This window comes from Mytilus californianus, unplaced genomic scaffold, assembly GCF_021869535.1.
Source record: "Mytilus californianus isolate M0D057914Y unplaced genomic scaffold, xbMytCali1.0.p SCAF_2, whole genome shotgun sequence".
Taxonomy (NCBI): domain Eukaryota; kingdom Metazoa; phylum Mollusca; class Bivalvia; order Mytilida; family Mytilidae; genus Mytilus; species Mytilus californianus.
The window spans coordinates 47,143,524-47,170,140 of NW_026262668.1; the positions used below are offsets into that span (position 1 = coordinate 47,143,524).

At 30.7% G+C, this 26,617-nt stretch overlaps 1 protein-coding gene across 1 annotated transcript in view; it reads right to left on the reverse strand.

Moving 5' to 3' along the window:
* LOC127729900 (galanin receptor type 1-like) overlaps positions 1-26,218 on the reverse strand; it is a 40,951-nt gene extending 14,733 nt beyond the window's left edge. Inside the window, exon 1 of the mRNA XM_052237831.1 lies at positions 25,393-26,218. Within this exon, the coding sequence (XP_052093791.1) occupies positions 25,393-25,726 (334 nt within the window). The 5' untranslated portion in view covers positions 25,727-26,218. The remainder of the gene's footprint in view (positions 1-25,392) is intronic.
* Positions 26,219-26,617: the final 399 nt, after the last annotated feature.

The window sequence follows — 26,617 nt, forward strand, 5'->3', positions numbered from 1 at the left end:
TAAGAAATGTGTCTGCCTAGTGCATTGCTCTGATTTGATGTCCTCGTTTGACCTTACTTTAGTTTTTTTTGTTTTTGCTTTTATCAGGTCTTCTACGTTTGTATTATCTTTTGGACTTTTAAATATTGTGGCCTCGAACATCACTGAAGAGACATTTATTGTCTAAAAAAAAAGTCATCGTGTACTGAAAAATTGGTACCGTCAATGTTATTTCATACGAATATACATTAAGGTAGCGAACAAAATGAACGTTAGTGACTATTCACATAATACTATTTGTTTAAAGATGTTAAAATCAGATACACAATATAGTACTGCTTTTTTCAAGCCAGACGTATAAAAAATTAAAGACATGATGAAAAAAATTGAAGGACAATATATCTCGTAAAACTACTATTGATTGGAAGAGTTTGTATTTTCAGGGCATTTTTTATTTTTAGATTTTTTAAAGAAAAAGCAGTTATATAGGTACTTGTGATACGAATATAGCAATTGTCGATCAAAACAAACATGAAATCAAACCTGGATGTCACAAACCTTTGTACTTTTATCACATAACTTACTCTTTTTAGATTTTAATTTAAAACAAAACATCAGTAAAATAGCTCAAAGGGAAACACTTACAGATTTATTCTGGAAGTATAATTCAACGTGCAGGAAGTATTTCGCATTCATCTTATGACTGTAACACTGATTATAAAGCTATTTATAGAAGTTGATGACTGTCTCCTTTTTTTGTAGACTTATTGATAAGGTTGTTATTATACAGTTGTTGTTCAATGACTGGGTCTCGTATTTTTGTAATTTCAATTCGCTAATTTATACATTAAAGCAATTATACTAAAAAATGTTTCCTTTGTCTCTCGTTAAATATAAAAATCAAAAGATGTAGTATGATTGCCAATGAGATAACTATCCACAAGAGACCAAATGACACAGAAATTAACAACTATAGCATGTATAGGTCACCGTACGGTCTTCAACAACGAGCTAAACCAATACCGCATAGTCAGCTATAAAAGGCCCCGAAATGACAAATGTGAAACCATTCAAACGAGAAAACTAACGGCCTAATTTAGGTACAAAATAATGAACGAAAAACAAATATGCTACACAGCAACAAACGACAACCACTAAATTACAGGCTCGTGACTTGGGACAAACACATACAGAATGTGGCGGGGTTAACCTAGTTTGAAGGCGCATGTCCTTCTGTTCTGCTTATGACGTTTAAATCATTTACAAAGTACAAGACGGGATAAGAACTTTCGGTAACTGCAAGCATTCTTGAAAACGGTATCATTTGTTATTCATTTCGTATTTTGTTAAACCATTCATTAGGGGTGTCATCTGTGAAACAGGATCTGCTTACCCTTCCGGAGAACCTTAGATCACCCCCGGTTTTTGGTTGTAATGGGTTCGTGTTGCTCAGTCTTATATTTTTTAAGTTGTCTTTTGTATACTGTAATTTGTCTTTCAGTCTTTTTTTTCGGTTTTTGCAATGACGATGTCAGTTTATATTCGACTTTTGAGTTTGGATATCTCTTTGGTATCTTCGCCTTTCTTTTAATTCAGAGTAAAGTGATTTTTAAGATAGACGCATATTCTTTTATGTACGTTTTGTTAATCTGCTGATAGAAATCAAAAAAGGGGAAGGTCGAGATCTCAAAAGACAAGTTTAACCACTTCATGTGTCTGTCCCAAGTCAGAAACCCCATCAGCAATTGTCCAATGTTATAATCATCTTTAGTTTAGTTTTATTTTTTGTTATTTTGAGTATTAGATGGTAATGCGCAGATCTTTGATTTTTTCTGTTAACTTTATTCACAATTTATAAACTAGACTTGGAACAATTTAGATCTTGATATATTGTATAGACACTTGTATATTGTTATATAATGTATATCGCCCTCTAAAGTTCTCCCACACAATCTATATCACTAGCCTGTCAACACTGAGGCTGCGAGTTCGATCCCCGCACGTGGCAGGTGTGTTCAACTCCAATCTTAATTGACTAGGATCATAGAAAGTTTTCCAGCCAAAGGTCGGTGGTTTTCTCCGGGTACTCGAGCTTTCTCCACCAATAAAAACGGACAGCCACAAAATAGCCAATAGTACTGAAAGTGGCGTTAAACATAAAAAATCAATCAATCTACACAAACTAATATACAGTTATTTAATATGTAACTATGCAATAGATCAAAATATATTTCCCGAGGTATGAAGATCAGCTCATTGTTCTATTGCCCGAAGCCAACGGCTGAGGGCAGTAGAACAATGAGCTGATCTTCATACCGAGGGAAATAATCAGATTTCAGAATAAGAGGTCATAACAGGTCAGTGCAAAAGACTGCACACAGGTGCAATAGAACGATAATTTACAGTGCAATAGACCATGGAACAAAAAATGGCAGAAAAATAGCAAATAATATAGAAATATTAATAAAACAGTAAAATACTCTTTATTAGACAATAACATGCATTACATGTATGTATGATAATCGTTTAGATAATGGCTTAATCCTTATCTTCTTAAAATGCGTTAGTATGGTTCTAGTATACTGAAAGGGTACCAAATTGCAAGTTTTACATGTTATTTTTAGATATGTTAAGATTAAATAAATAAAAAAAAAAAAAAAAAGAAAATAACAATACCTTGGATAAAATGTTGGTTTTGGTGTATTGTCTTTCTTTATTCCTTTATTGAATAAATGTTCAAAGTTTGCATACGTCCATCAACATTGCAATGTATACCTCATTATGTTGTTCCATAGCAATGTTTAACAATAAAGTACACACACAGAGGTACTGTAAATTTAACTAACGATTAAACAACTTATTGAAATGGCTCTTGTGTGAAATAAGTCAGACAAAATGGTTTCATCTCCCGGTCATATTTTTGCAAGATAATAACTCATGCCGTTTTAAGTGTTGTTTAATGGAAGAAAACCCGACATATTTGTTTAAACGTATAATAATAACAAATTATAAACCTGTTTTGTTTCAAGTATCTTCAATAACGTTAGGAAACCTTTCTTAATGTTTTATGTATTTATACCAATACCGCCTTTAAGTAAGATTATAATGCATGTCCTGTAATCATGTAATAATTACGTGTTACTAAAAATATTCTCCGTTATAATTTCTTATTAATAAACAATTATGACATGGAATATAGATGTAATTTAAAACGAAATCATTAATATGTATCAGTAAGCTGTACATCAACTTGTCATCTAATTTTTACAGACAGTGAATGTTCTGGTGAAAACCAATAGATATTTATTAAGTAGGAAGAACATTACTTTAATAATGATGGTACATGCACAGCATCATATCCTGATTATCTCAGATGAATTTCTTATAATGTATCACTGCTTAAGCAACTTATTTTCCAACCATTGATTTTTATAGCTTACATTGAAATTTATAGATTTGCCTAGTAGAAAGAAACTTTAATTTTTATAAAACATATAATGTTTTATAAGAAGCTATGTGAAAAACTGAAACAGTTAGAAAACTCAAAATGTTTCAACGAGTTGGACTCCGTTATCACTGAGTCTGAAATATCCAAAGCCATTTCACACTTAAAATGCAATAAATCATCAGGCTTGGATAACATTAGTAATAATATGATAAAGAATGGACAGACTTTCCTTTTAAAAAGTTTTCAACAGATGTTTAATACTTGTCTGTCTTCAGGTATATACCCAACATCTTGGGCTGAAGGTTATATTACACCAATTTTTAAAAGCAACGATACAAGTGACCCTAACAATTATAGAGGAATAACAATAACAAGTGCAATTGGAAAGCTTTTTAATAGAATATTAAGTCTAAGACTGGACAAATTTCTTCAGGAACATAATATTATACATGATAGTCAAATTGGATTCACAAGGAAAGCCAGAACTGCAGATCATATGTTTATTTTAAACTGTCTTATTAACAAATACTGTAATTCAAAAGAAGGTAGACTGTTTGCCTGTTTTGTTGATTTTCAGAAGGCTTTTGATACTGTTATACATACAGGGATCAAGATCAAACTACTAGATATTGGGGCTGGGTCTTATTTTTATAACATTATTAAAAGTATGTATGAAATTAGCAAATCGTGTGTCAAAATTCAAAATCAAGTAAGTGATTTTTTCCCATTAGATATTGGAGTCAAACAAGGTGACAACCTCAGTCCGGATTTATTCAAGATATTCATAAATGATTTGCCCAGATATTTGTCAGATACTAGAGACCCAGTTAATGTCAATGACAAAGATCTACATTGTTTAATGTATGCTGATGATATTGTTTTATTATCTACATCAGCTGAAGGACTACGAGAAAAGCTGGGAATGCTTGATAAATTTTGCAAAGATTGGTGTCTCAATGTGAATACTAATAAGACAAAGGTGCTGATTTTCAACAAGGCAGGCAGACATGTAAAACAGATATTCACATTTCAGAATATAAATCTGGAATGTGTTTCAAAATACAAATACCTAGGTTTATATTTAAGCTCATCTGGTTCATTCAGTTATGCTCAAAATGAACTATACAAAAAATCCCTGAAAGCTCATTTCAAATTAAGGAAAGATCTTTTATCACTTAATCCTGATGTAAAAACAAGTATTCATGTTTTTGACCACACTGTAAAACCTATTTTATTATATGGTAGCGAAATATGGGGGATGTTTAATTCTCTTTCCTCTAAATGTAAGAAGGAAGATATATCTTTTGAAAAATTATATTCAGGTTTACCCTGTGAGAAACTTCATATAAAATTTTGTAAATTTATACTTGGGGTACACAAGAAAACAACAAATGCTGCAGTGTTATCTGAACTTGGAAGATTTCCAATATATTTTAATATTATAAAAGGAATGTTATTGTACTGGTATAGATTAGAGAATTTAGGTAATAATTTTCCTCTATTAAAAGAGGCATATACACAATCAAAGACACTACATCACATGAATATAACATCATGGTATGGTTCAATAAATGTTGTTTTTAAAATACTTGGTATTGACTATACAAATGCCATAAATGCTCCATTTTGTGAATCCTTATACAAATTTAAGAAATATATACAAACCAAGCTATCAATATTGTTTATTAGCTGTTGGAAAAAACAAATAGATAAATTTTCAGACAGTAAACTGAAAACCTACCTTTTATATAAAACAAATTTTGGTTTTGAAAAATATCTAACATTGATCAAGAATTTTGAACTTAGAAGAAGTTTTACTAAATTACGTGTATCTTCTCATAGATTACAAATAGAATTAGGTAGATATCAGGGTATTCCACGAATTAACAGAATATGTAATAAATGTTCTTCCAATACTGTCGAAGATGAGGCTCATTTTCTATTTGATTGTAACAAATTTGAGGATGATAGAAATTGTATGTTAGCTAGTATTGCAAAATATAATTCTTATTTTAATCATATGAGCAGTCAAAGCAAAATTATCTGGTTATTTAGTGTAGAAAATGTTGAGTTACTTAAAATAATATGTAATTTTATATACAAACATCTTCCTTAGTGAAGATTAGTTAAAGGAAATCTATGTGTGTATATACATTTGATTGGACATAGAAAATTATATTCATCTGAATATCACAAACATACTAGCCGATTAAAAAAAAAAAAAATGATTGTTAAGATATATTATTTATTCAAATGTTCTCTTATATCCTTGAGGCATCGTCCCCTGGTATCAACTGCATTCAAGTTACCTATGATGCTTCCTTGTTTGCTTTTGATACAGGTAGGAAAGAGACATTTACACACATTTTACATGCCTATGGCCCATAAGGTATCGCCCCCTGGTGTCAGCTGCCTTTAGGAAACCATAATGCTTTCCTATTTGCTGCTGACACAGGATGAGTCATGGACATGCTTAATTTCTACTTTCTTTTTGGCTAATTATTATATATTTAATTGATCCAACTTTTTGTGTACTATACATATGTGGATATCTATTTTTTCTTTTTTCTTTTTGGGCTGCTTGTTTGTTATCTATATCAACCACACTTGCAATAAAATGCATTAGTATTAAAAAAAAAAACATACTATAGATTCTTTATCTACGTATTCTTTAAGAACTTAAATAGTTCTCGTTTAACTTTTTTTTTTTTTTTTTATCTCATTGTTTGTATTGTATTATGAAAAATTATCGATGTTGTAATGTTTATGCCCTTTGGGGCCCATAATTGGAAATAAAATATCTTATCTTATCTTATCTTATCTTATAATTACCTTCACACCTACATGCCATTTTTGTCAGTTTATTTTCGACTTATACGTTTGAATGTCCATTTGGTATCTTTCGCCTCTCTTGTAAAGATATTAATCGCTTTTAAGCAGAACAAATACATAATCCTCATTTATTATCTTTTTAAGTATTGGGACCGCGTGCGCCCATAAACAAAAGTATATCAACATGCAATAAGTTGAAAGGTATTATACGCACTGCTGTTAAAACCATACAAATTGTATTAATAAACAATACAATGGTTTTTCACCTTTGTTAAGGTAGATGATTCTTAAATAAGTGCGTTTGTAATAGTTATTTTCATCATTGCATTTGAAGCACGCAAGTGAAACAAGTTAAATACTCACGGTTTGACATTTAGAATTATGATTTTAAAAATAGCTGACACAATGTAGGAGTGAGTTGTTATAAGAGTTATGTCTCATATTTTAGCTCTAACTCATTGAAAAATGACAATGAGGTTATGTCAAAATAATACTTTTCCGGAGTCATCTTTCAACTGATCATTTCAATAGCTATGGTCCACATTTTCATTTCTGTTGTATTTATTTTTTCTATTATGCAAAAGGAGCAAGTAGCGTTAATTAAACGGCCTTATTTGACCCAAACATGTTTTATTTGCAAGATTTACACACGGGGCATTCATCAGTTGTATTCAAAATAACTGTGTCTCATATTTAACAATATTCACATTACTAAAATTTTCAAAACGATACTACTGAAAGAACAAACACTATTCAGAGAGAATTTCCCTATTTACTGATATTTGTTTTTGCAATTATCATTTAGATACTGTCAGAGATCAAATTTTGTTTGTTCCTTGCGCGAATCGTTGTAGGGGACATAGAATTACCGGGAGTCCATCAGTTCGTGCGTTTGTACCCCTGTCCGTCCGTCCGTCTGTGTGTCTGTGTGTCTGTGCGTTCGTCCGGCTTTACACCTCTCCGTCCGTTCATCCTGTCTTGTAAGCGCTCCCATGTGCATAATTCTTGCCAGATTCTCATTAGAATTACATTTTTTTAAAATCAGATGTTTGCATCAGCAATGTCACGGACAAGCTCGAAAATCAGTGCCAACCAACTATTTTGAAAAGAGCTATTATGCTCCGCGGAAAAATCAACTTTATGAAGAATTGCATTGTAAGCGCTCTCACGTGTACACTTTTTGCCAGCTTTTTATCAAACTTAATATATCAGAGGTTTATATCAGCAATGTCTCGGACAAGATCTAAAATCAGTGCTGATAAACATTTTTTAAAAGAGTAAATATGCCTCTAGGAAATATCAATTATTTGAAAAATTATAATGTTAGTGCTCCACGTGTACAATTCTTGCCAGATTTTTATCAATCTTATATCAGAGCTTTCAATGACCATTTCGAAAATTAGTGTCGATCAACAATTTTAAATGAAGTAATGCCCTTGGAAATATTAATCATATGGACAATTGCATCCTTACAATTTCTAATGGAAAATTTGACTCTGGGAATCAATCTGGAATTCCATAATATACCTAAATATAAATTGTTGTTCAAATCCTAGCACACAAAGATGAAAACCATAATTCATTATTTTTTTTAAAGAAAAACTAGCTTTGCACCATACTTTCCCCCTATTTTCACATGCCGGAAATTTGAAATCCCCGAAATCAATTAACGTTTTTTCATTGAAATTCTAGCTCAAAAAGATAGTTCTCAAATTTGCGATTTTATTTACCAAAAAATATGGCTTTTGGCAAATATGTTATACCTATTTTCAATAAAAAATCTACAAGGATCTTCCTCTTATAGATTTAATTTCTGCTCATAAACATTGTTGATATCAGATGACGCATTCTTGACTTATGATAACGACAAACCAATGTTGGACGGACGAACAGACATACAGTAATTGCTTTATGACACCACGAACTAATCGGCATGGTCTTATTAAATAAAACCAAATGGCACCGAACGACCACAGGGCTAACAGATTATTCCTTAACAAAAAGAGAACCGGAAAAAGTCATGGAAGTCCGGTTGTTTGCTGTACCAATTACATAATAAATTTTCATATAATTACAAAAGAATTGGAACACTTTCAATAATTTGTGTAATGAAAAAAGAGCGACCTCAGAATTTTCACGATTCTATTCACGATCTCAATAAAGTGTAACCGATCAGTCACGATCATTAATATAAAATTTATACAAATATTTCAATTTGATCCACTTTCTGACTAAGCTACTTCAAAATAATTTTGAGAGATAGTTGAAACATTAATATAGAACGAACAGTGATTTAACGATTCATATAAAGAAAAAAAAATCATGTTTGTTTACATTTTTTATGTAATTGAAATGTTGAAGAGAAATCTGCCTTTTGTTAAAACGGTAATATTTTGAACTCTGTTTTTTTGAGATACTGATCATAATGTTGAACCATTCTGACAGACAGTTTTATTTTTTTCAAAATTTGTCCTTATTATTCAATAAATTAGATAATCTATTGACCTTGCAAGTATCTTGTCGATAAGATTTGCTTCGTGATCCAATAACTGAACTTTCACGATCCTTTCGCAATATTTGACCATCTTTACTGCTTCTTTCGCGATCTCGATGTACCGAATGACAGCCGTGTTATCATTTGTTTTAGTTAACACTGATGATTAGAGATTTTAAAACTTGATTAACTCAACGTTGTCAAACTTTAATTGATTATTACAAATCTAGGACAGAAGATTCTTCATAATAAAGAAATTAAATCCTGTGGAAAATTTTGATAATTCTCTTATTTCCTTTTTTACTTATACACCTTTACACAGACATCGGCCGCCGCAGGCGAGATACAGAGTTCTGCGGAACCCTTTACGAATCTAATTATAATTATTAATGATAATTTCGTCTTTATATTTTATGTAACTATTTTTGCTCTTGTTTGTTTTAGTTTTGTTCTCTTTTGTTTTGCTGTGTTATTTTATTTGGTTTAATACTATCATTATAATTTGACAATCTGATTAAACTACACATCATGTGTCCACGATTGCTAACAAGGATATGACAGCACTGTCGTGTACTTTCTGTGTTTTCAGATCCATGTAAGCGAAGCATGAACAAATGATTGATAATCTAATGAACGTTTACTTGAATTTTATTCTTCAAGTATTGATTTTGATTAATGATTAAGGTCAGAGATTAAGATTATTATTCAGACTGCAAAGAATACATTAACGTAATATGTTATAACTTTTCAAAAATATAACAAACAAATAAATATTTCTTATTTGAATATGATTTGTCAAGGTCGTCTTTAACTTGAGCATCAGCTGTTTCTTTGTACAGAATATAATTGCGCTGTGAAGAAGAATTGAAAGGTTTGAACCGGTTCTCTACTTTGAAATAGGCAGTCTGTTAATGATTTTTGACTGTTTTTAAGCGATAAATGAAATTGTGATTAAAATTAAGAAAACAGAATTGTAGAGTTTAAGCAAATGTCAGAAGAAAAGACACTTTTGGTCCAAACTAAAAGTATCTAGGACTTCAATTAGTAATATTGTTGTGCTTCGTTTGATCAACTGTCACAGTGATAACATGTGTTAATTAAAAATCAGTCACAACTTTCCAAAATTTTTCATGTTTCTAAGATTCTTAAATTGTATTCTTTTGTATTCGTTAGTGTTTTAATGAATGGTAGAGTGATTGGCACAGTTAATCTTTGCATGAGGAAGTTGGAACATTAACTTCACAATAATTATAACTGAACTTATCAACGGAGCATAGCATTTAAGATATGTACGTTATAAATCATGTAAGTACTGAACCCCCGATTACTGAGCTAATGATAACATCGGCGATTTAATGTCCACCAGCAGTAGTATCGACCCAGTGCTGGAAAACGAAAATAACGCTTTATACATTTGGTCCGAAGCGTATTTCGGGATTTACCTTCATCTAGAACGTTCAAACAAAAAAAAAAAACATTTGGTCAGGGATGCATAAATAACTGAATGCGCGAAGAACAAAATAAAGTAACATATTGTTAAACATGTCAATTTCGTCTCTTATCCTCTTTAGTTATTTAATTCACAACTCATATAGATTTACAAGTTAACACGACACCGCGTTGATTGTGATATTCATCAATTTCAGAAAAGTAAAGTGGTAGAAATTTGTTTCTTTTATGATTTTAATTTTCCTGACAGATTTGTCAGAAAGTCTATCCCATATATTTTCTGAACTTTGGTTTATCTTAAATAAGATCAATACCAAAATCAAAATAAAATATTCTAAGACAATATTTAAAAATTTCAACAAAATCGTTATCGTCTGATCACACTTAAGGCTAAAGTCTAGGAGCAAACTGAACTGAGAACCAAATATTTCAAAGAAATTCAATGTTTATTGCAATTATCATCACCACAAACTTGAAGTTTATTTGTATCATCGATGGACTTGTCAATGTTATTACGCAATTGATCAATGATGCGTCAAAACCTATCCCATTATGTGAAGACACAAAATTATTAAAGAGACGATGGATCGATCATTTTTGTTTGTTTTTGTAGGCCACTTTATTTGCTTTTCAGTTATCTCGAGTATAAAGACAGTTTGTATGTAGAATATGAAATAAATATTAAATATACATAAGGATACCCATAATAACTAAAAAAGTTTGCGATCTAAATCGATGTTCTAATTGGTAAAAACGACAGTTCTTAAAATGCTGTTAGAACAGTTGTATGCGTCTTTTAATAATGAAATCAACCAGAGTGGTTTTCGAACTATGATTTGACCCTTTTTGCGGAAAAAGTGAAACGATAAATTTGAAACAAATGAATCGAATAAGATTTCTTTCTTTGCTCTTATTCTGCAATAGTTAGAAAAAAAGAAGATTAAATGGTAATTCGTTGTTTTTTCCTGATCCTCATATTGAAAGATATCAGTGGTTGTCGTTTTTGCTCCCTGACATATTTATTTTTCGTTTAAAGTTTTTAGTATTAATCAGGCCGTTGGTTTTCTCTTTTGAATTGTTTCATTTTTTTCTCGCTGGGCCTTTTATAGCTTACTATTCGGTGTTGGTTTTACTCATTGTTGAAGACCTTGTGATGACCTTTAGTTGTTTACATCTTTGTCTTTTGTTTTCTGGTGGAAAGTTGTCATATCTCTCCATCTTTATATGAATATAAATGCAATATATTTTTGGAAGCGGCAAAAATGAGAATATTTTGTTATGATATACACGATACCAGTTATAGGTATATCAAGTCACGAATGGTAAACGTTGAAATTATATTTTATCTTTTGATTGACGCTTGTATAGCAAATTGTACTAGTAATCTTTAGTGAAAAATTTATTTTCGGTAAAGCATGCACGTCGTTCAATATAACAACATAAACGGAACACATTTTACTGATGCGTATTTCGACAATTAATGTGTCTTCAGTGATGCTCGATGCGAAAATATTTGAAAATACAAAACTTAATACAAAAAAAATAAAAAAAAATAATACGAACGTTGAAGAACTTATCAAACAAAAAAAAAAGACATAAAGAAGAGCAAAATCCGGACAAGGAATCAGAGCTTTGCATGATATTTTCTGATTCCAGAATTAGGAATAATTTCCAAAAATGTAAATTCTCAAAAGCTTAGACTTTAAGCATGTCCTTCTTACCTTTAGAAAAAGAACTTACCCAGTTATTTCTTCTTTTTTCAGTCGCTCATCCATATTTCAAATAAGGCAGTCTTACCTTTTTTTCTTAAAGATTTGTAATTTTCATTTTTTTTTTACATTTTTAACAAATAATGCTGTTTGAACAGGCCAGATAGAATTTGGATAACCTAGTCTTCATTAATTTCTCTGTTGGCATGATATCTTAGAGAAGATACCAAATAAGGTTTTTAAAATTCTGAAATATTTCTGAAACATTTATCTTTATAGTTTGAACTTAATTTTAGTAACTGGAATACTGTTTTGATACGGTAGTGTACAGCTTGTTATCATTAAAATGAAATAAAGTGTCTTTGGTGATTTGGGTTTAAAATACATTTGAATTGTATTTTTAATTTAAGAAAAAAATATATTTTAAAAAATATAAGAAAGGATTTAGTCATCAATTACTATTTTTACCCTTCAATTGTTTATAAATGTGACCTGAAACGAAAAAATTACTTAAGCAAATTAATGTACCTCTGCACAATCAGACACCAAATTTGAACAAAAAAAACTTGAAGATTGTGTATCAACAAGTAGAGTGACAAGGCAATCTTGAATGAATATTCAAACTGTAAAATACGACAATCATCCGTCAAACTAACTGCATTCTCAACAGAACAACTGTAGCTGGATCATTTTAGAATACAAAATTGTCACAGCACAAACATCAAAATGTTTCAAAGGGGCACAACCGCGACCAATTGCGCTATCCGTTTAGTTGCATCAAACCACAAACCACTGAGAATCAGATACAGAGTTAAAGCTTCATTCAAGTAAGAGATGTAATCACCAATCTTTAAATGTAAACTACGTAAAAAATGTAGATCAACACATAAACAACTTTTCGCACATCCAGCAGTACAGTTAATGAAGTACACACATTTGACCTTTCCAAAAAAGTATGGATTGCTTTGCAGAATAAAATTTTACATGCTCAAACCCCTTTCCTTATAATCAGCTATAAAATCAAAATGTGAAACAATTCAAAATAGAAAACTAACGACCTGATTTATGACAAAAGAATTTACAAAAAAAAAAAAAATATTACAGACAGCAACAAACGACAACAACTAAATAACTGGCACCTTACTTGGGACAGGCATATACAGAAAGTGACAGGGTTAAAATGGTGGTTGGCGATCAATTCTTCAGTTACTGTTAACATTGGATTAACAGCAAAACATAAGAGCAGACTATTAAACCAGTTGGAAATTGCTAAGCTCAACAGATTGGTACGAAGCAAAAAACAGACAAAACAAAACAGTTAAAATGAAAACTAAAGACGCACAGAACTCGCAGTTACTGAAAACTAGTTAAAAGCGAATTACAATTAATGATAAATCATTTTTTCCCAGACTTAAGTTTCGATCAGTACACTTCCAACAGCATTTGCGTAAAAACATCATAAATATTATGAGGTGCAATGCTAAAATATAAGTAAAAACAGTCAACAGAATAAAGGACCATCGTTGACCTATTTTTAGATCAAGTCTTGCTAATCAATTTCGTTTTTTACAGTTTCTTGCTTTCTTCTAGAGTTTTTGCTCTAAATGCCCAAATTACGTAAAACTCATTACTAAAGGACAATAACTCTTATAAGAAACCGACTGACAATTTTGGCTATGTTAACTTATGTATAGATCTTGTCTTACTGAAAACTTTTACTGTTTAAAGGTTCTTTATCTATTATAGTTTTCAATATATAAGGCAAAAAAAAAAGAGGTAGATAAAAATCATCATTTATGGCAATACCTCCTCCAAGGAGTCAACTGACGATTTTGGTCATTGACTTATTTACAGATCTTGTCTAACTGATCATATTTCCATTTACTGTTACCTGACTATAGGTGTTGCTGTTTACCTTTACCCTATTGTTCAACCAGATTGTAAAATTGAAAAAAAAATTGAAAATTCAATTGGGACATTTAAATTGACCAGTTGGTATGGTTAGAATTGAGTCTACCTTGATGCTATCTGTACTGTTTTTTATTCACCTAACCCAACCTTACAGCATGCTTTTTTCCTGAAGTTTTTTTTTTCACCTAGGGTTATTCTATTATAAAATTGATAGGTAAGAAAGTATTAATGGTTTTTATTGTTTTAAATCCCCAACAAAGATGATTTATCTAATTTTGACCTAAACATCTAAGTCAGTAAAATATTTCTTAACTGCATGTTAACATGTATGAAAATTAAAACTGTTTTCCTGAGGTTTTTTTTTCACCTAGGGTGAATCTTTAAATTTTTAACCCTTGTACATAGTATTGTCCAGTTGTCAGTGAAACAAGAAATAGCTATTCAGGTGTTTTCAGTTTCAGTTTTCAGATGGATATGCCTTGCATTTCTTCATAAATCCATTCAAATTTTTCATTTGGAATATTATTCAAAGTGTTTAAAATCTATTGGAATCAATGTGCATAACATATTGGGATTTATTTTATTTGAATTTACTTCTTAGATGCCATATAATTTTGCTTCTTAAAATGTGATTTGTTTTTTTACAAGAATGGAATGTCATGAATGTATCAAGGAGGAAATAATTCATTCAAAATGTTTTGTGTGGCTTATACACAATGATGTACCTGTAAAATTTGAAATAATTTTGGAGTATACCTTGCAGTGTTTATCTTTGAAATTAATTAGGATTTTTGTGCATACTGTGTTCACTCAAGGGAATTCCCTTTTTATAAGATGAGATTTAGTTAATCTAAAAGGTAAAAAAATTCAAAACTGAAATGCAAGTAGGAGAAATAAGTTTCTACGTGTTTCTGTGGCTTGTAATGTGATTTTGAAAATAATCATTATAAAATTCTGGATATAATATGAAGATGATTAACCTGTCTAAATGTGATATATATCATAGAAAATGAAATAAAATGTGAATACGGTAGATATAGTCAAATATAGTGATAATGTGAAAAATAAAAGTAAAATATTCCAAAAAATTCATATTTTGAGGATAACAAATTTGAATGTGATATTGGAAATAATCATTATAAAATTCTGGATCTTATATTCTTTAATTTGGACATATATCACGGGAAATGAAATAAAGACTGACTAATGTGGATATAATAAAATCAAGTGATGTAGTGAAGAAAAATATTTCAAAGAATTTGTAAGGTCAGGATAATTAATATGATATTGGAAATAAACAAAAATTACTAATTTCTGGATCTAATATAAAGACTCAGTACCTGTTTAATTGGGAAATATATCACGGTAAATTAAACAGAATACTGTAGATATAGAAAAAAAAGCAGTGATATAGTGAAAAATGTTAGAAATCATTTCAAATAGTGAAACTGGAATACTGGATGGGATATCAAATATCAGTGTCAATAAATAAAAGTTTATTCATACCTATTATTTTTTATTTTCACTATGCATAAACACTTTGTACAAGGCTCATGTTAATAAGTATTGAACAAATGTCTATATGAAGGAATGCACACATTTGTTCTGGTAGTCATTAATCCTGGAAACTTATGGAAATAATGAAATAATTAAGATTTCCACCAGAGTTAAAAAAAAAAAATATTTTGAGTTATTTCCCTTCAGAAAAAGCAAAAGTGATAAAAGAGGTCCTTTCAACAATGTAAAGGAAATCCAAGCACTCATAGTATTTGGTTTTTAAAACACTAAGAGGAAATGTAGTGCATTGCATGACATGCAATTAAATACCCGAAAAAAATGTAGTGCATTACATGACATGCAATTAAATACCCGACAAGAAAAAAAAACATATACATTCTTGTTCTAGCTTCTTACTCCTCAAATTGAAATAACACTAGATTTTATGTTCCTTTGGCAATTGTTTGGTCAATTACTTAAAGGAATACATTCAATTCAATGATAAAAAGACTGTAATTAAATTTCCTTTTCTTGTTTTAGGATTCTCTAATGAAAAGCATTAGTAGATGAATAAAAAAAAATCTGCAGTATTTAACAAATATTAGAACATGAAATAAGTTTGCATCTTGTGGTCACACACTAGCTTTATTCATACCATCTATGCTAATTTATACTGTATGCATGTTATGTTATTTAACAAAGACAAAAATTGAAGCCTGAATGCCACATGGATAACTTTTGAAAGACCTATCCAAGTTACACTACAACATTAATAATTGATCAGGTGAAGTGAAAGGACAGCATACAGGTAGACTCTAAGTGTTTGAGTTATCATCTATTCATCAACTCTAATAATACCAACTGGTCAAATTAAATGTCCCAATTGTATGTCAAATTTACAATCTGGTTGAACAATAGGTTAAGGTAAACAGCAACACCTATAGTCAAGTCACAGTAATGTTTCCGTCTATCTATGATGGTTACCAAGATAATCGTCAAAAACCAAAACAAACTTGTAACAATCGTCATTTATGGTCAAACACTCCTTAGGCTACACTAATAAAGAATTGTATGACAATTTCGATCAAATAGACAAAGTAAATCTTGACATTCTGAACATTTTTGTCTCTGTCAGACATTTTTATCTTTAAACGATTTTTAAAATAATTCCATTTTACTTCTATGTTCTATTTCAAGCCTTCGCAGCCATTTGGTTTAGCAATCAGAATCAAGGTGCGCATTTTTATAACTGCATACCGCAAGGATCTTTATATGATTATGGACACATTTGGTTCTAATTGGCTCAGTTGTTTCAAAGAGAATATTCAAATCAGGTTGAATGGATGTTACCTTTCAACCATTGATAATCAGCGATGTTTTTGAGCTTATTTTGACAAAGTTTAACAAAACTGACTGCTAATAGCGAAAGATTATTTCAATATTACGGTTAAAAAAAATATTTGAAAAAAAAATAAAATAAACAGCTGCGCCACGAGTGCATGATACGCCCGTTGCTTTTTCAAAGAATAAAGTTCAATAAAAAAATGTCATATCAGAAATTCATGAAAAACTAGAGGGAGGTTATCTAAATAGATATAAACCAGTCACCAATGTTTCGTAAAAACTACTCAAAGCACTTAGAAGATATTGTCCGAAAACTGGAAAATCACCCCTTTTTATGAATAAAATCCCACAACTCGGAAACGTAATATCTAAAATTTATAAAAATTGAAAAAGGAGCTTACGACAATAGATATAAACAATTCACCAAAGTTTCATGAAAACTGCTGAAAGCATTTTTGAGTTATTGTCCGAAAACTGGAAAATCATCCTTTTTTTAATGAATAAAACCCCATAACTCGGACACATAAAATCTAAAATTTATAAAAATCAAAAGGGAGCTAATGCCAATAGATATTAACAATTCACCAAAGTTTCTTGAGAATTGGTGAACGTGTTTTTGAGTTATTGTACGAAAACTGGAAAACCCCCCTTTTTTTAATGAAAAAAAACCCGTAACTCGGAAACTTTAAATCGAAAATTTATAAAAAACAAAATGGAGCTCACGTCAATATATATGAACAATTCACCAAAGTTTCATGCCAATTGGTTAAAGCATTTTTGAGTTATTGTCCGACATTTTGACGACGGACGGACGGACAGACGGACGGACAACGGTATACCATAATACACCCCGTAAACGGTCGTATAAAAAAAATTTAAAAAAAGGGGGACATCCTGTTGGTTTTGCTGGATGTATTTATACATAAAGATTTTACATCTACATAATACCCGTTCAAATTAATATCATCCTTTTTATTTGGGTACGCATATTTGCCACAGAATGCAAGGCAAAAAAATCATAATAAAATGAACAAATTTATTCTTAAAGATTTTTTCAAATTACAATACTTCTCTGTATGAACTGATGACACAATAATAAATCATTTCAATTCGGTGCGTCATTATTCAATATGTTTTTAATTTAGTTGAGCATTTGCCATCTTATCAATAATATCATAATTGGATGTGACAAGATTATAGTCATGCCTATTCGTTCTACATAATTTTATTTGTCAGCCATTTGATTTATGAATTAAAACACTACTTAAAGTACAAAATGTAAGGCGTTGACTATATCGGAAAATCACGTTCTTATTTTATTCAAATTTAGTTTGAGTGTTAGGAGATTATAATTTGCTTAGATGTAATATATATTGCAATTACATCATATATAGCTTTAAGAATGATTTGCGTCACTATATCTGAATGAATAAACTCATCTCATAAATACCAGGACAAAGATTTGATACTCCAGACGCGCGTTTCGTTTACAAAAGACTCATCTGTGACACTCGATTAAAAAATAGTTAAAAAGGCCAAATAAAGTATTGAGTTGAAGAGCATTTAGGACCCAAATTCCAAAAGGTTTTGCCAAATACAGATAAGGTAATTTATTGCTGGGTTAGAAAATCCATAGTATTTCGAAAAATTCAAAGTTTTTAAAACAGTTAATTTATAATTATGAACATATCAGTGATAATTTGCATTTACTGGACGTTAATAAAATAATAATAAAAAAAAATATAGAACTTCATGTAAGGGGATTTTTTGATTAGACAACAAGTGACAATACATGTGTATTTGTAGTAGTTACAGCACGTGTTTATATATTGTCTGAATCCATATATCGAAGAAATGTAACAAAACAAACTGAAATACCAAAAATGAATAAGAACAAATAAAGAAAATATGGCTTTAAATGACTGTACATGTTTTGAAAACTTTAGTACTGTTTTCATACTGCTTGTAAATGTTTCGGAAAATTCCTTAGTGTTTTCATACTGCTTGTACATGTTTCGAAAAATTCCTAAGTGTTTTCATACTGCTTGTAATTGTTTTGATTACACTTTAATACTGTTTTCATACTTCTTGTTAACGGTTCGAAAACTTCTTTTAAGTAGTGTTTTCATATATTTGTAAATGTTTCGGAATGGTTATAGAAATTCTATATACATTATTTAAGAAATAATTCATGAAAGCCATAGATTTGTTGGAAATTTACACATGGCCTGGGCCGTGATATTCGTTAATTTTTATGCCTCGCTAACGCTCAGGATAAAATTCGAATATCACGGCCCAGGCCATGTGTAAATTTCCAACAAATCTATGGCTTCCATGAATTATTTCGATTCTGATAGGACAAATACGGTCATTAAAAAACTGAAGCGAGGGTGGGTATGCCGTGTGTTTGGCTGTTCTTTTTTACTTCCTGTTAGAAAAAGCTAAAACATTCTAATAAATCTGTAGCTTGCATGAATTATTTCGTAAACAACCGCTAGAAAAAATGTGCTTAATTCTTTTAATTCTCAAAACCAACATTTGCCATTTTTAATTTACATGTTTTTCTCGTAAGCCACCGTCAAATCCAAAGTTGACATTTCGTAACTAAGGAGCCGCCATGTTGACTTGCTGAAATCCGTAAATATGCGAATAATGCAATAAAATAGAAAAAAAAACAACACCTACATCAAAAATCCATTTTAATGTAATATTATACGAATTTCGATGGTTCACGTAACGGAAAAACCTTCTGCTTTAGCGTTTTCATTTGTATGACGTCATATTTTGAAATGACTTAAATGCGCGAGAAGCATTAATGGACTTTCGCGGAATTTTATTTTATTTTGATTTTGTAGATTTCTCCGAGCTCTTGTGCATTAATTTGTTTTGTTATGCATCCGAATAAGAATAAAAGTTTTGTAGTCTTTTTTCAATTGCAACTTTTAAAACAATAAAATCGGCATAGCGTTTGCAAATAGGTTCCAATACATGTGGATTTACGAGGGAGGTATACTGTAAGATCCATTATTATGTATATCTCTGAGTCTGCGCTAAGTATAGATATATCGAGAATTTTATAACGGTGTTGTTTACAAAGCGAAAGAAGCACGTCAAATTAGAATCATTGTTTCAACCTCCACGCGTTCAAAAAGCGCATTAAACTATAAAAGATCATGGTCATCATATTCCGGACGTAACGTTGTCATGTTTTTTTTTATGTTATTAACCTTGTTCTATAAACTCATAATAGATACCAGGCTTAAAATTTTGAACGTCAGATTCGTGTTTCGTCTACAAAAGACTCATCAGGGTCGCTCGATTCATAAATTGATGTTCAAATGATACATTGATGTATTGTGGAGAAAAAGGATGAGGCACTGTTGTGATAACAATGTTTAGCGGCCCAACAGAGTACGAGGAAGAACGACTGATGTTGACACTACATTCGTGATACGGATACATTCAGCAATTGGTTGGCTTATACAATATGTGTGTGTCTAAACGAACTAGTGACACGTTTTTTGCGATTTGGGTCATAAGATACCAAAATAATCATCTGATCTGTAATTTTACCGATAGTGTCGTATTCCAAATTTCGATATTGTGACTAATTAGTTATCAAAGGTACCAGGATTATAATTCAATACGCCAGACGCGCGTTTCCTCTACATAAGACTCATCAGTGACGCTCAGATCAAAAAAGTTATGAAGCCAAACAAGTACAAAGTTGAAGAGCATTGAGGACCAAAAAGTTTTGCCAAATACGGCTAAGGTTATCTATTCCTGGGATAAGAAAATCCTTAGTTTTTCGAAAAATTCAAAGTTTTGTCAACAGGAAATATTATAACAATGACCGTATAATTGATATTCATGTCAATACCTAAGTATGGAGACGCTTACCCTGTCGGCGAACCGATCTAGGTAAATTTGTAGTTCATGCGATTCCTTTAATCTTTGTTTGTTACCTTGATTTGTATTTTCTTAATCGATTTTTGAGATTTTAACATCGGTAAACTACTGTTGCCTATATTTTTTATCAATCGTTAAGTTAATAGTTTTCTGATGTTCCTTATACCTATTAATACAGTAATTTGAGTACTTCAAGCAACTATAACGAACAATATATCAATAATTTGAAATAAATTACGTCTGAATTAATGACTGAAAAATGCAACCTATGGTAATTGCAAATTCTTTTCGATTTTAATAACCCGTGATATGAATGTCATTCTTTCCGAAGATTTATGTCATACTTTCATTGATATTGTGTTAAATTACTATTTTGTATAATAGCTAAAGCATAAGTTTGTCCTAATAATGAGGGAAGGTATAAGAGTTCTTTGACAATATAACGATGACACATGCTTGTAAAAACAAATTTTCTTTACTGTTTCAGCTTTTAATATTCAAATATTGAATAACACTAAAACTTCAAAAATATTTGAATAAACTCGAATTTTTTTTGAAAAACAAGACCAACCGTTACCTAGATTACTGTAAACCAACTTATTTTCGCGACTTTTGCAGTAGAAAAATAACGCGAATATAAATCGTCGCGAATGTGTATAACTTAGATAATTCCTTATTCAACTACTTCAAGTAAATTTGAAAATAGCGAAATCAAATCGCCGTGAAAAGGGATAGAAAGGGTTTAACGCGAAATAAAATATCCGCAAAAATAAGTTGGTTTACAGTATATAGCTCCTATCATCATTAATCCTCCAAAAATGTAATGTAAAAACTGAATTTCTTTAGCTAAGTCATCGTTGAAGCGAAAAATATGGCTGTAATAATCCGACTTCTAAAATTTTTGACCTTCTATGTCAAAAGACAACATCATAGGTTATTTTTTGACAGAGAAATACCCACAATATCTCATCTCGAAGGCAACTACTCTTGAAATTATATCCAAGTGTGTCAAGAAAAGTGTTCCTGTTGTGAAAATAACCATCCATATAGTACATGTACATTAGTCGTAGATTGTTCGGCCTGTTTTGGGGATTGGTTCAGGCCATTAGCGCAAACGATTACAATGAGTCTCCAAAACAGTTATTAAGACTAAGTTAAATATGATCTTATAACCCTAAGGCAAAATTCGAAAAGGCAAATCTGCCTGAATGGGACCAAAACTTTGTAATAATGACATTTTAATTTATTTTAAAAAACCACTGACAAATCTTGGAGATGTGTGTGTCACCTTATTCTCTTCAACCACTTTATTCCATGACAAACACGTGTTTTGGTTACATTTCGAAATCAATAGCTTTTAAGCATCGCTGCCAGTCTTTTGAAATTGATTTTTTCATTGTGATTAAAAATTTCTAGTAATATATAATTTTTATTTTGTTACAGCTGCAGGCCTCACCAGACCTTGTAAAAAAAAATAAGTGTATCCAAATAGAAGTACATTGTATCTGAAAAATCGTTCAAACCCCCTCTTGATAAAATAGAAACCCTTTTTTAGTAAAAACATTCGTTATTTTCTGTTTCAACTCCCAACAAACAATTGAAAACATTTTTCATTCCGGACGCAGCTCAATATGCTTGGCAATTGTTATTTTTAAAGAAGTAGTAACGAAAGAAAATGTTATAAACCAAAATTTAAATTCCTTTCATTTTAGATCACATCTTAAAAGATACTTGAATTAAGATATAAGAAATATTTTTTGTGGAATAGTCATATCAACAATCACATAAATATGTATTATTCTGAAACGTCTCTACTATTGGTTTTTCGACCACTAGTTAAGTAATCGAATTTAGATGGTGTCAAAATAGGTAATTTTGTAGATTCTAAATAATAAATGATGGATGTTTATACCAATATTAATGATTATGCTAGTAAACATTACTATGCATGTGACACTTTCTATAAATTTAAGAACATACAAATCAAGATTGAGTTAGTTTTAATTGTTGTGATCATCTTGACGTGACCTTTTCCATCAATAATGGTGTTATCATCTAGACGTGACTTTTCATGTGTCTGCGTTATCTATTCAGATGATGAAAGTGTTGGATTTAGAATGATCCAGAATACTGTTTTAAAAGTCGTTTTCCATGAGTATTCCGTAAAGGTTTCATTTCTATTTTTAAAAAGATGTTCGCAGGACATGGGTGTTTTATGAATTCAATATTTTGAGATCATAGGACTCAGACATATTTCATAACAACAGGAAAAAAATAGACGATAAACATGAATAATCCCCACTTTTATTTTCATACATGTAAGATATGCATCCTTGCAAAATTTAGTTAAGTCAGTGTTATTTCTCTATAGTTTTGACTAGGGTAATCGTCTACAAAATATATGTAAAATTCAGAGAGCATCTTATCTGCCTTTTGTCAAATTTTTAATACAAACAATGCAAGCGAATGAACATACGCTTTTTCTGACTGAATATTACTTCTTTGACAAACGTATTCCAAATATATTGGATGAACTTAACCCATGCCAAAATGTATTGCCAATAAACTATTCAGTTTTGTTAAATATGTATAATTAATATGTTATGAGGACAGTTCAACCAGTAATCATTCCGTTATATCTTTTTTGTAGAGCATTTACCATAATACCAAAAAGAGGGAGAAGATAAAAAGCGGACATTTGAAAACCACAATTGGAATAAAAGCAGACAACACCATGGCGACAAATAGATAAAAAGATAAACAGCGGTCCACAAAACAGTACACAGAAAATAAAGGTTGAGTAACACAAAATCCATCAATTAACTAGCAGAATTGTTCTCTTGAAGACTCAGCAGTTTCTGTTCCATTAGTGGCACTGTTTATGTCTCGCCTGTTAAAATACATTGATGAGTCGTATCGTACGTGTGTATAAATCACTGTCACTTAAAAATGACAAACGGCAACACAATCCCCGTTCCCCCTTTTTTTTCAAGTCCGTGTAGATATTATTTGTCTTGATCGGAATACACCATATTTCGTTTTTCTACTATAATATGTTATTATTACGGACATTAAAGTATTTAGTTGTAAAGCTATATCAAACAGTTATGATACTCATATTCATATTGAAAGTGACTGTGGGATGAGAAAAAGCAATACATGCGCTGCTTCTTTTTGGGTTCGGTCAAGTGTATGTACAATGTAGGTATTTTATGCCATGAATTAATGCGCTATCCATTCTTTTATATTCCACAAATTATCATTCAATTTGGTGTTGTTCACGTTTACCGTCGTTTCAAAATCTATTTTCATCAATTAACATTATGCTGATAAGTCGTGGTTTACACGACTACTCAATCAAAGAACGATTCTTTTCAAAAAATTAGTTGATGATGATACTTTTTACAATGATCGTATTTTAATCACCATAAACACGCATGTACTAATATGATAAATACTTGTGCTAACTCTCCTTAAAAGAAGTGTCATTTGTGCATTGCCACACCAGGTGAAATGTATTGTATAATACACATAATTATTAGTATTGACAATTGTTACTCAAGAAATTTTTCACTGGCCTATTTTATAAAACAAACTAAAAACAAATTCATTTATATAATTTATTTATATTTATAACCTGTTTTATATGGTCTACAGATCAATTGTGTAACAGTATCGTGACTTGTTTGGTGAAATGCCAAATTGAAAAAAGCTTTTGTATACATAAGTTAAAGCGACCAATTGTATAAAATGTATTGTCACAGTAATTTTACCTCGCGCTTATGCGCATAATGCATAATACCTTATTCTTTAATAACATATGCCAAAAATTTTATATTAATTTTTATCATGTGTTTACAAAATTATACTGACTGCCGGCAGTCCGACGGCGAAGTACAGTTGTACCTAAATAACCTAGAGTACGACAAAACATGTATGCTGTTGATTGACATATATGCTCATATGAATATATTTCAATTCATTTAATGGGCTTAGCAGAATTCATGAAAAATCGGGAAAATTGCAGACCATTGAAACAGTATAATAGCAATTTCTGTGCGATCATTTCATGCTGTTGGCTTAGCTTATATATACAATAGTTTTCAATCTTCAGCCCTTCTTAAAAATTGCTTTTTATGAGTTTACAATTATATAAATACTATCTTTATGTATTGTATTTAATCGTATAATAGTGTGAGGAGAGAACCATTTTTTAATGTTTATCCTGTTTTATTAGTACAGATGCACTATCGATGCGTCCGAACTATCTCTTTTGTACATAATAAGATTCCCTCAGTTTTTTGTTTGTTACCTTAGTTCGGTTTTTAAATCGATTTGTGAGATTTAAACATAAAAAAAAATACTGTTTCCTTTATTCACACAGTGAGAATGTATAAAAAACTTTAATTTGAATTTATCCTTTTTTAAATATTCATTCTGTCAATAACAAAAATTACATAAAGTGGTTAAAGTTGAAGTCATACCTAAAATTCAGCCCAACGATTCCATTTCTGTTTCATGATTTCGTTGTTGATGTTAAGACAAAAGATAGAAATGTGTATTTTATACGACGGATATTAAGTTATTCTCCTTTGGATTAATTGGTCAGTAGGTAGCCTGTTGATATATACCCTTATTTTTCAGTTACAGTCCACATTCCCGCCCTTCATCCTGGACGACACAATTTTGAGATATTATTCATTGTTAATTTTGTTCTTGTCCTGATTTTGCATGAAATATTTGCTGCTGGGCGATATCGAAATGTTAAAATTCAAAAACTTACAGATAAATATGAAAAATAAATGATCAATCATACTCACATAATGTGTTCCCAAATATCCAGTACCCTTTATAATAGCGCGTGGCACCAAATGGAACACAGAACGATAAGTACATTAGATCAGTGACCGCTAAATTTAGCAGAAACATATTGGTTATAGTTCGGAAAGTTTTATTTTTTATGAAAACTAAAACCACAAGTCCGTTGCCCAACATTCCTGTTATCATAAAAATCAAGAAAATAGCTGGAACTGCAAATCTGTATTCCCATTCTGGAGTATCAACCAATGCTTCTGCAACACTTATGTTTAAATCTTCTACATATACAAGAATATATTCAGAACTTGAAATATTGTCATCAGTATTTATTTCCATGATTGTCTACTTGTGTCTGAATAATTATCATCGTTTGATCTTTTTATTCCATTGACGAATCTAATCACGTGAAGATTTCATGGTATAATTTTATTCGATGCTAAATTTGTCATATTAATCGTATTTGGGTATTTAGTGACATTATTGAAATCCGTCGTTGGTCGACATGTGCACCACAATCTATATTGTCGTGATTAACTGCAATTCTCCGAGCATAGTGGAAATCATTTTGATTAGAATTTAAGTCAGTTATTTGTATCATTGCGAATTTATAAATTGTAATTGTGTCGAACATATTCATTTTTTTTACGGTTCACGAAAATGGCCATATTCCAAAACAAACATGTTAATGACCGCTGAATAAAGCCGTTGTATAAGACATTATTTGTAATTTTAAAGTTCAATAATATACAGTTGTCTGATTTTTATCCGACAAAGACGTTTATTTTACACATGCACTCATAGTTACGTGTCAATTGACTCTAATATGTAGGGGTTTTAGCATTATCTTTTTTTACTTACGTCGGAGAGGCTATGTCTACCTTTTCAAACTAAGTCAATTAATAATTCATGTAAAATACAAACACATATAATTATCAATTTAAATTAGATACTTACAAAATGTACCTTTCTATTTATTTTTTCTCTGACGTAATGATTTGAAGTGAAATACAATGTCATTTGACGTAATGATATCTATTACCCTCACTATAAAATAAAAGATTGTAAGTAGAGGCAAATATGAATAACGATTAATAAGGCTGAGTAGTTTAGCTTGCTTTCAGTGACTGCAAGGCATTCTTTGATAAAGTTGTATTTGATATTATTTTGCTTGACGTATTTGTATGTTTGTTTTTTATCATATTGTTATTATATGGTAAAGTGCTTTTC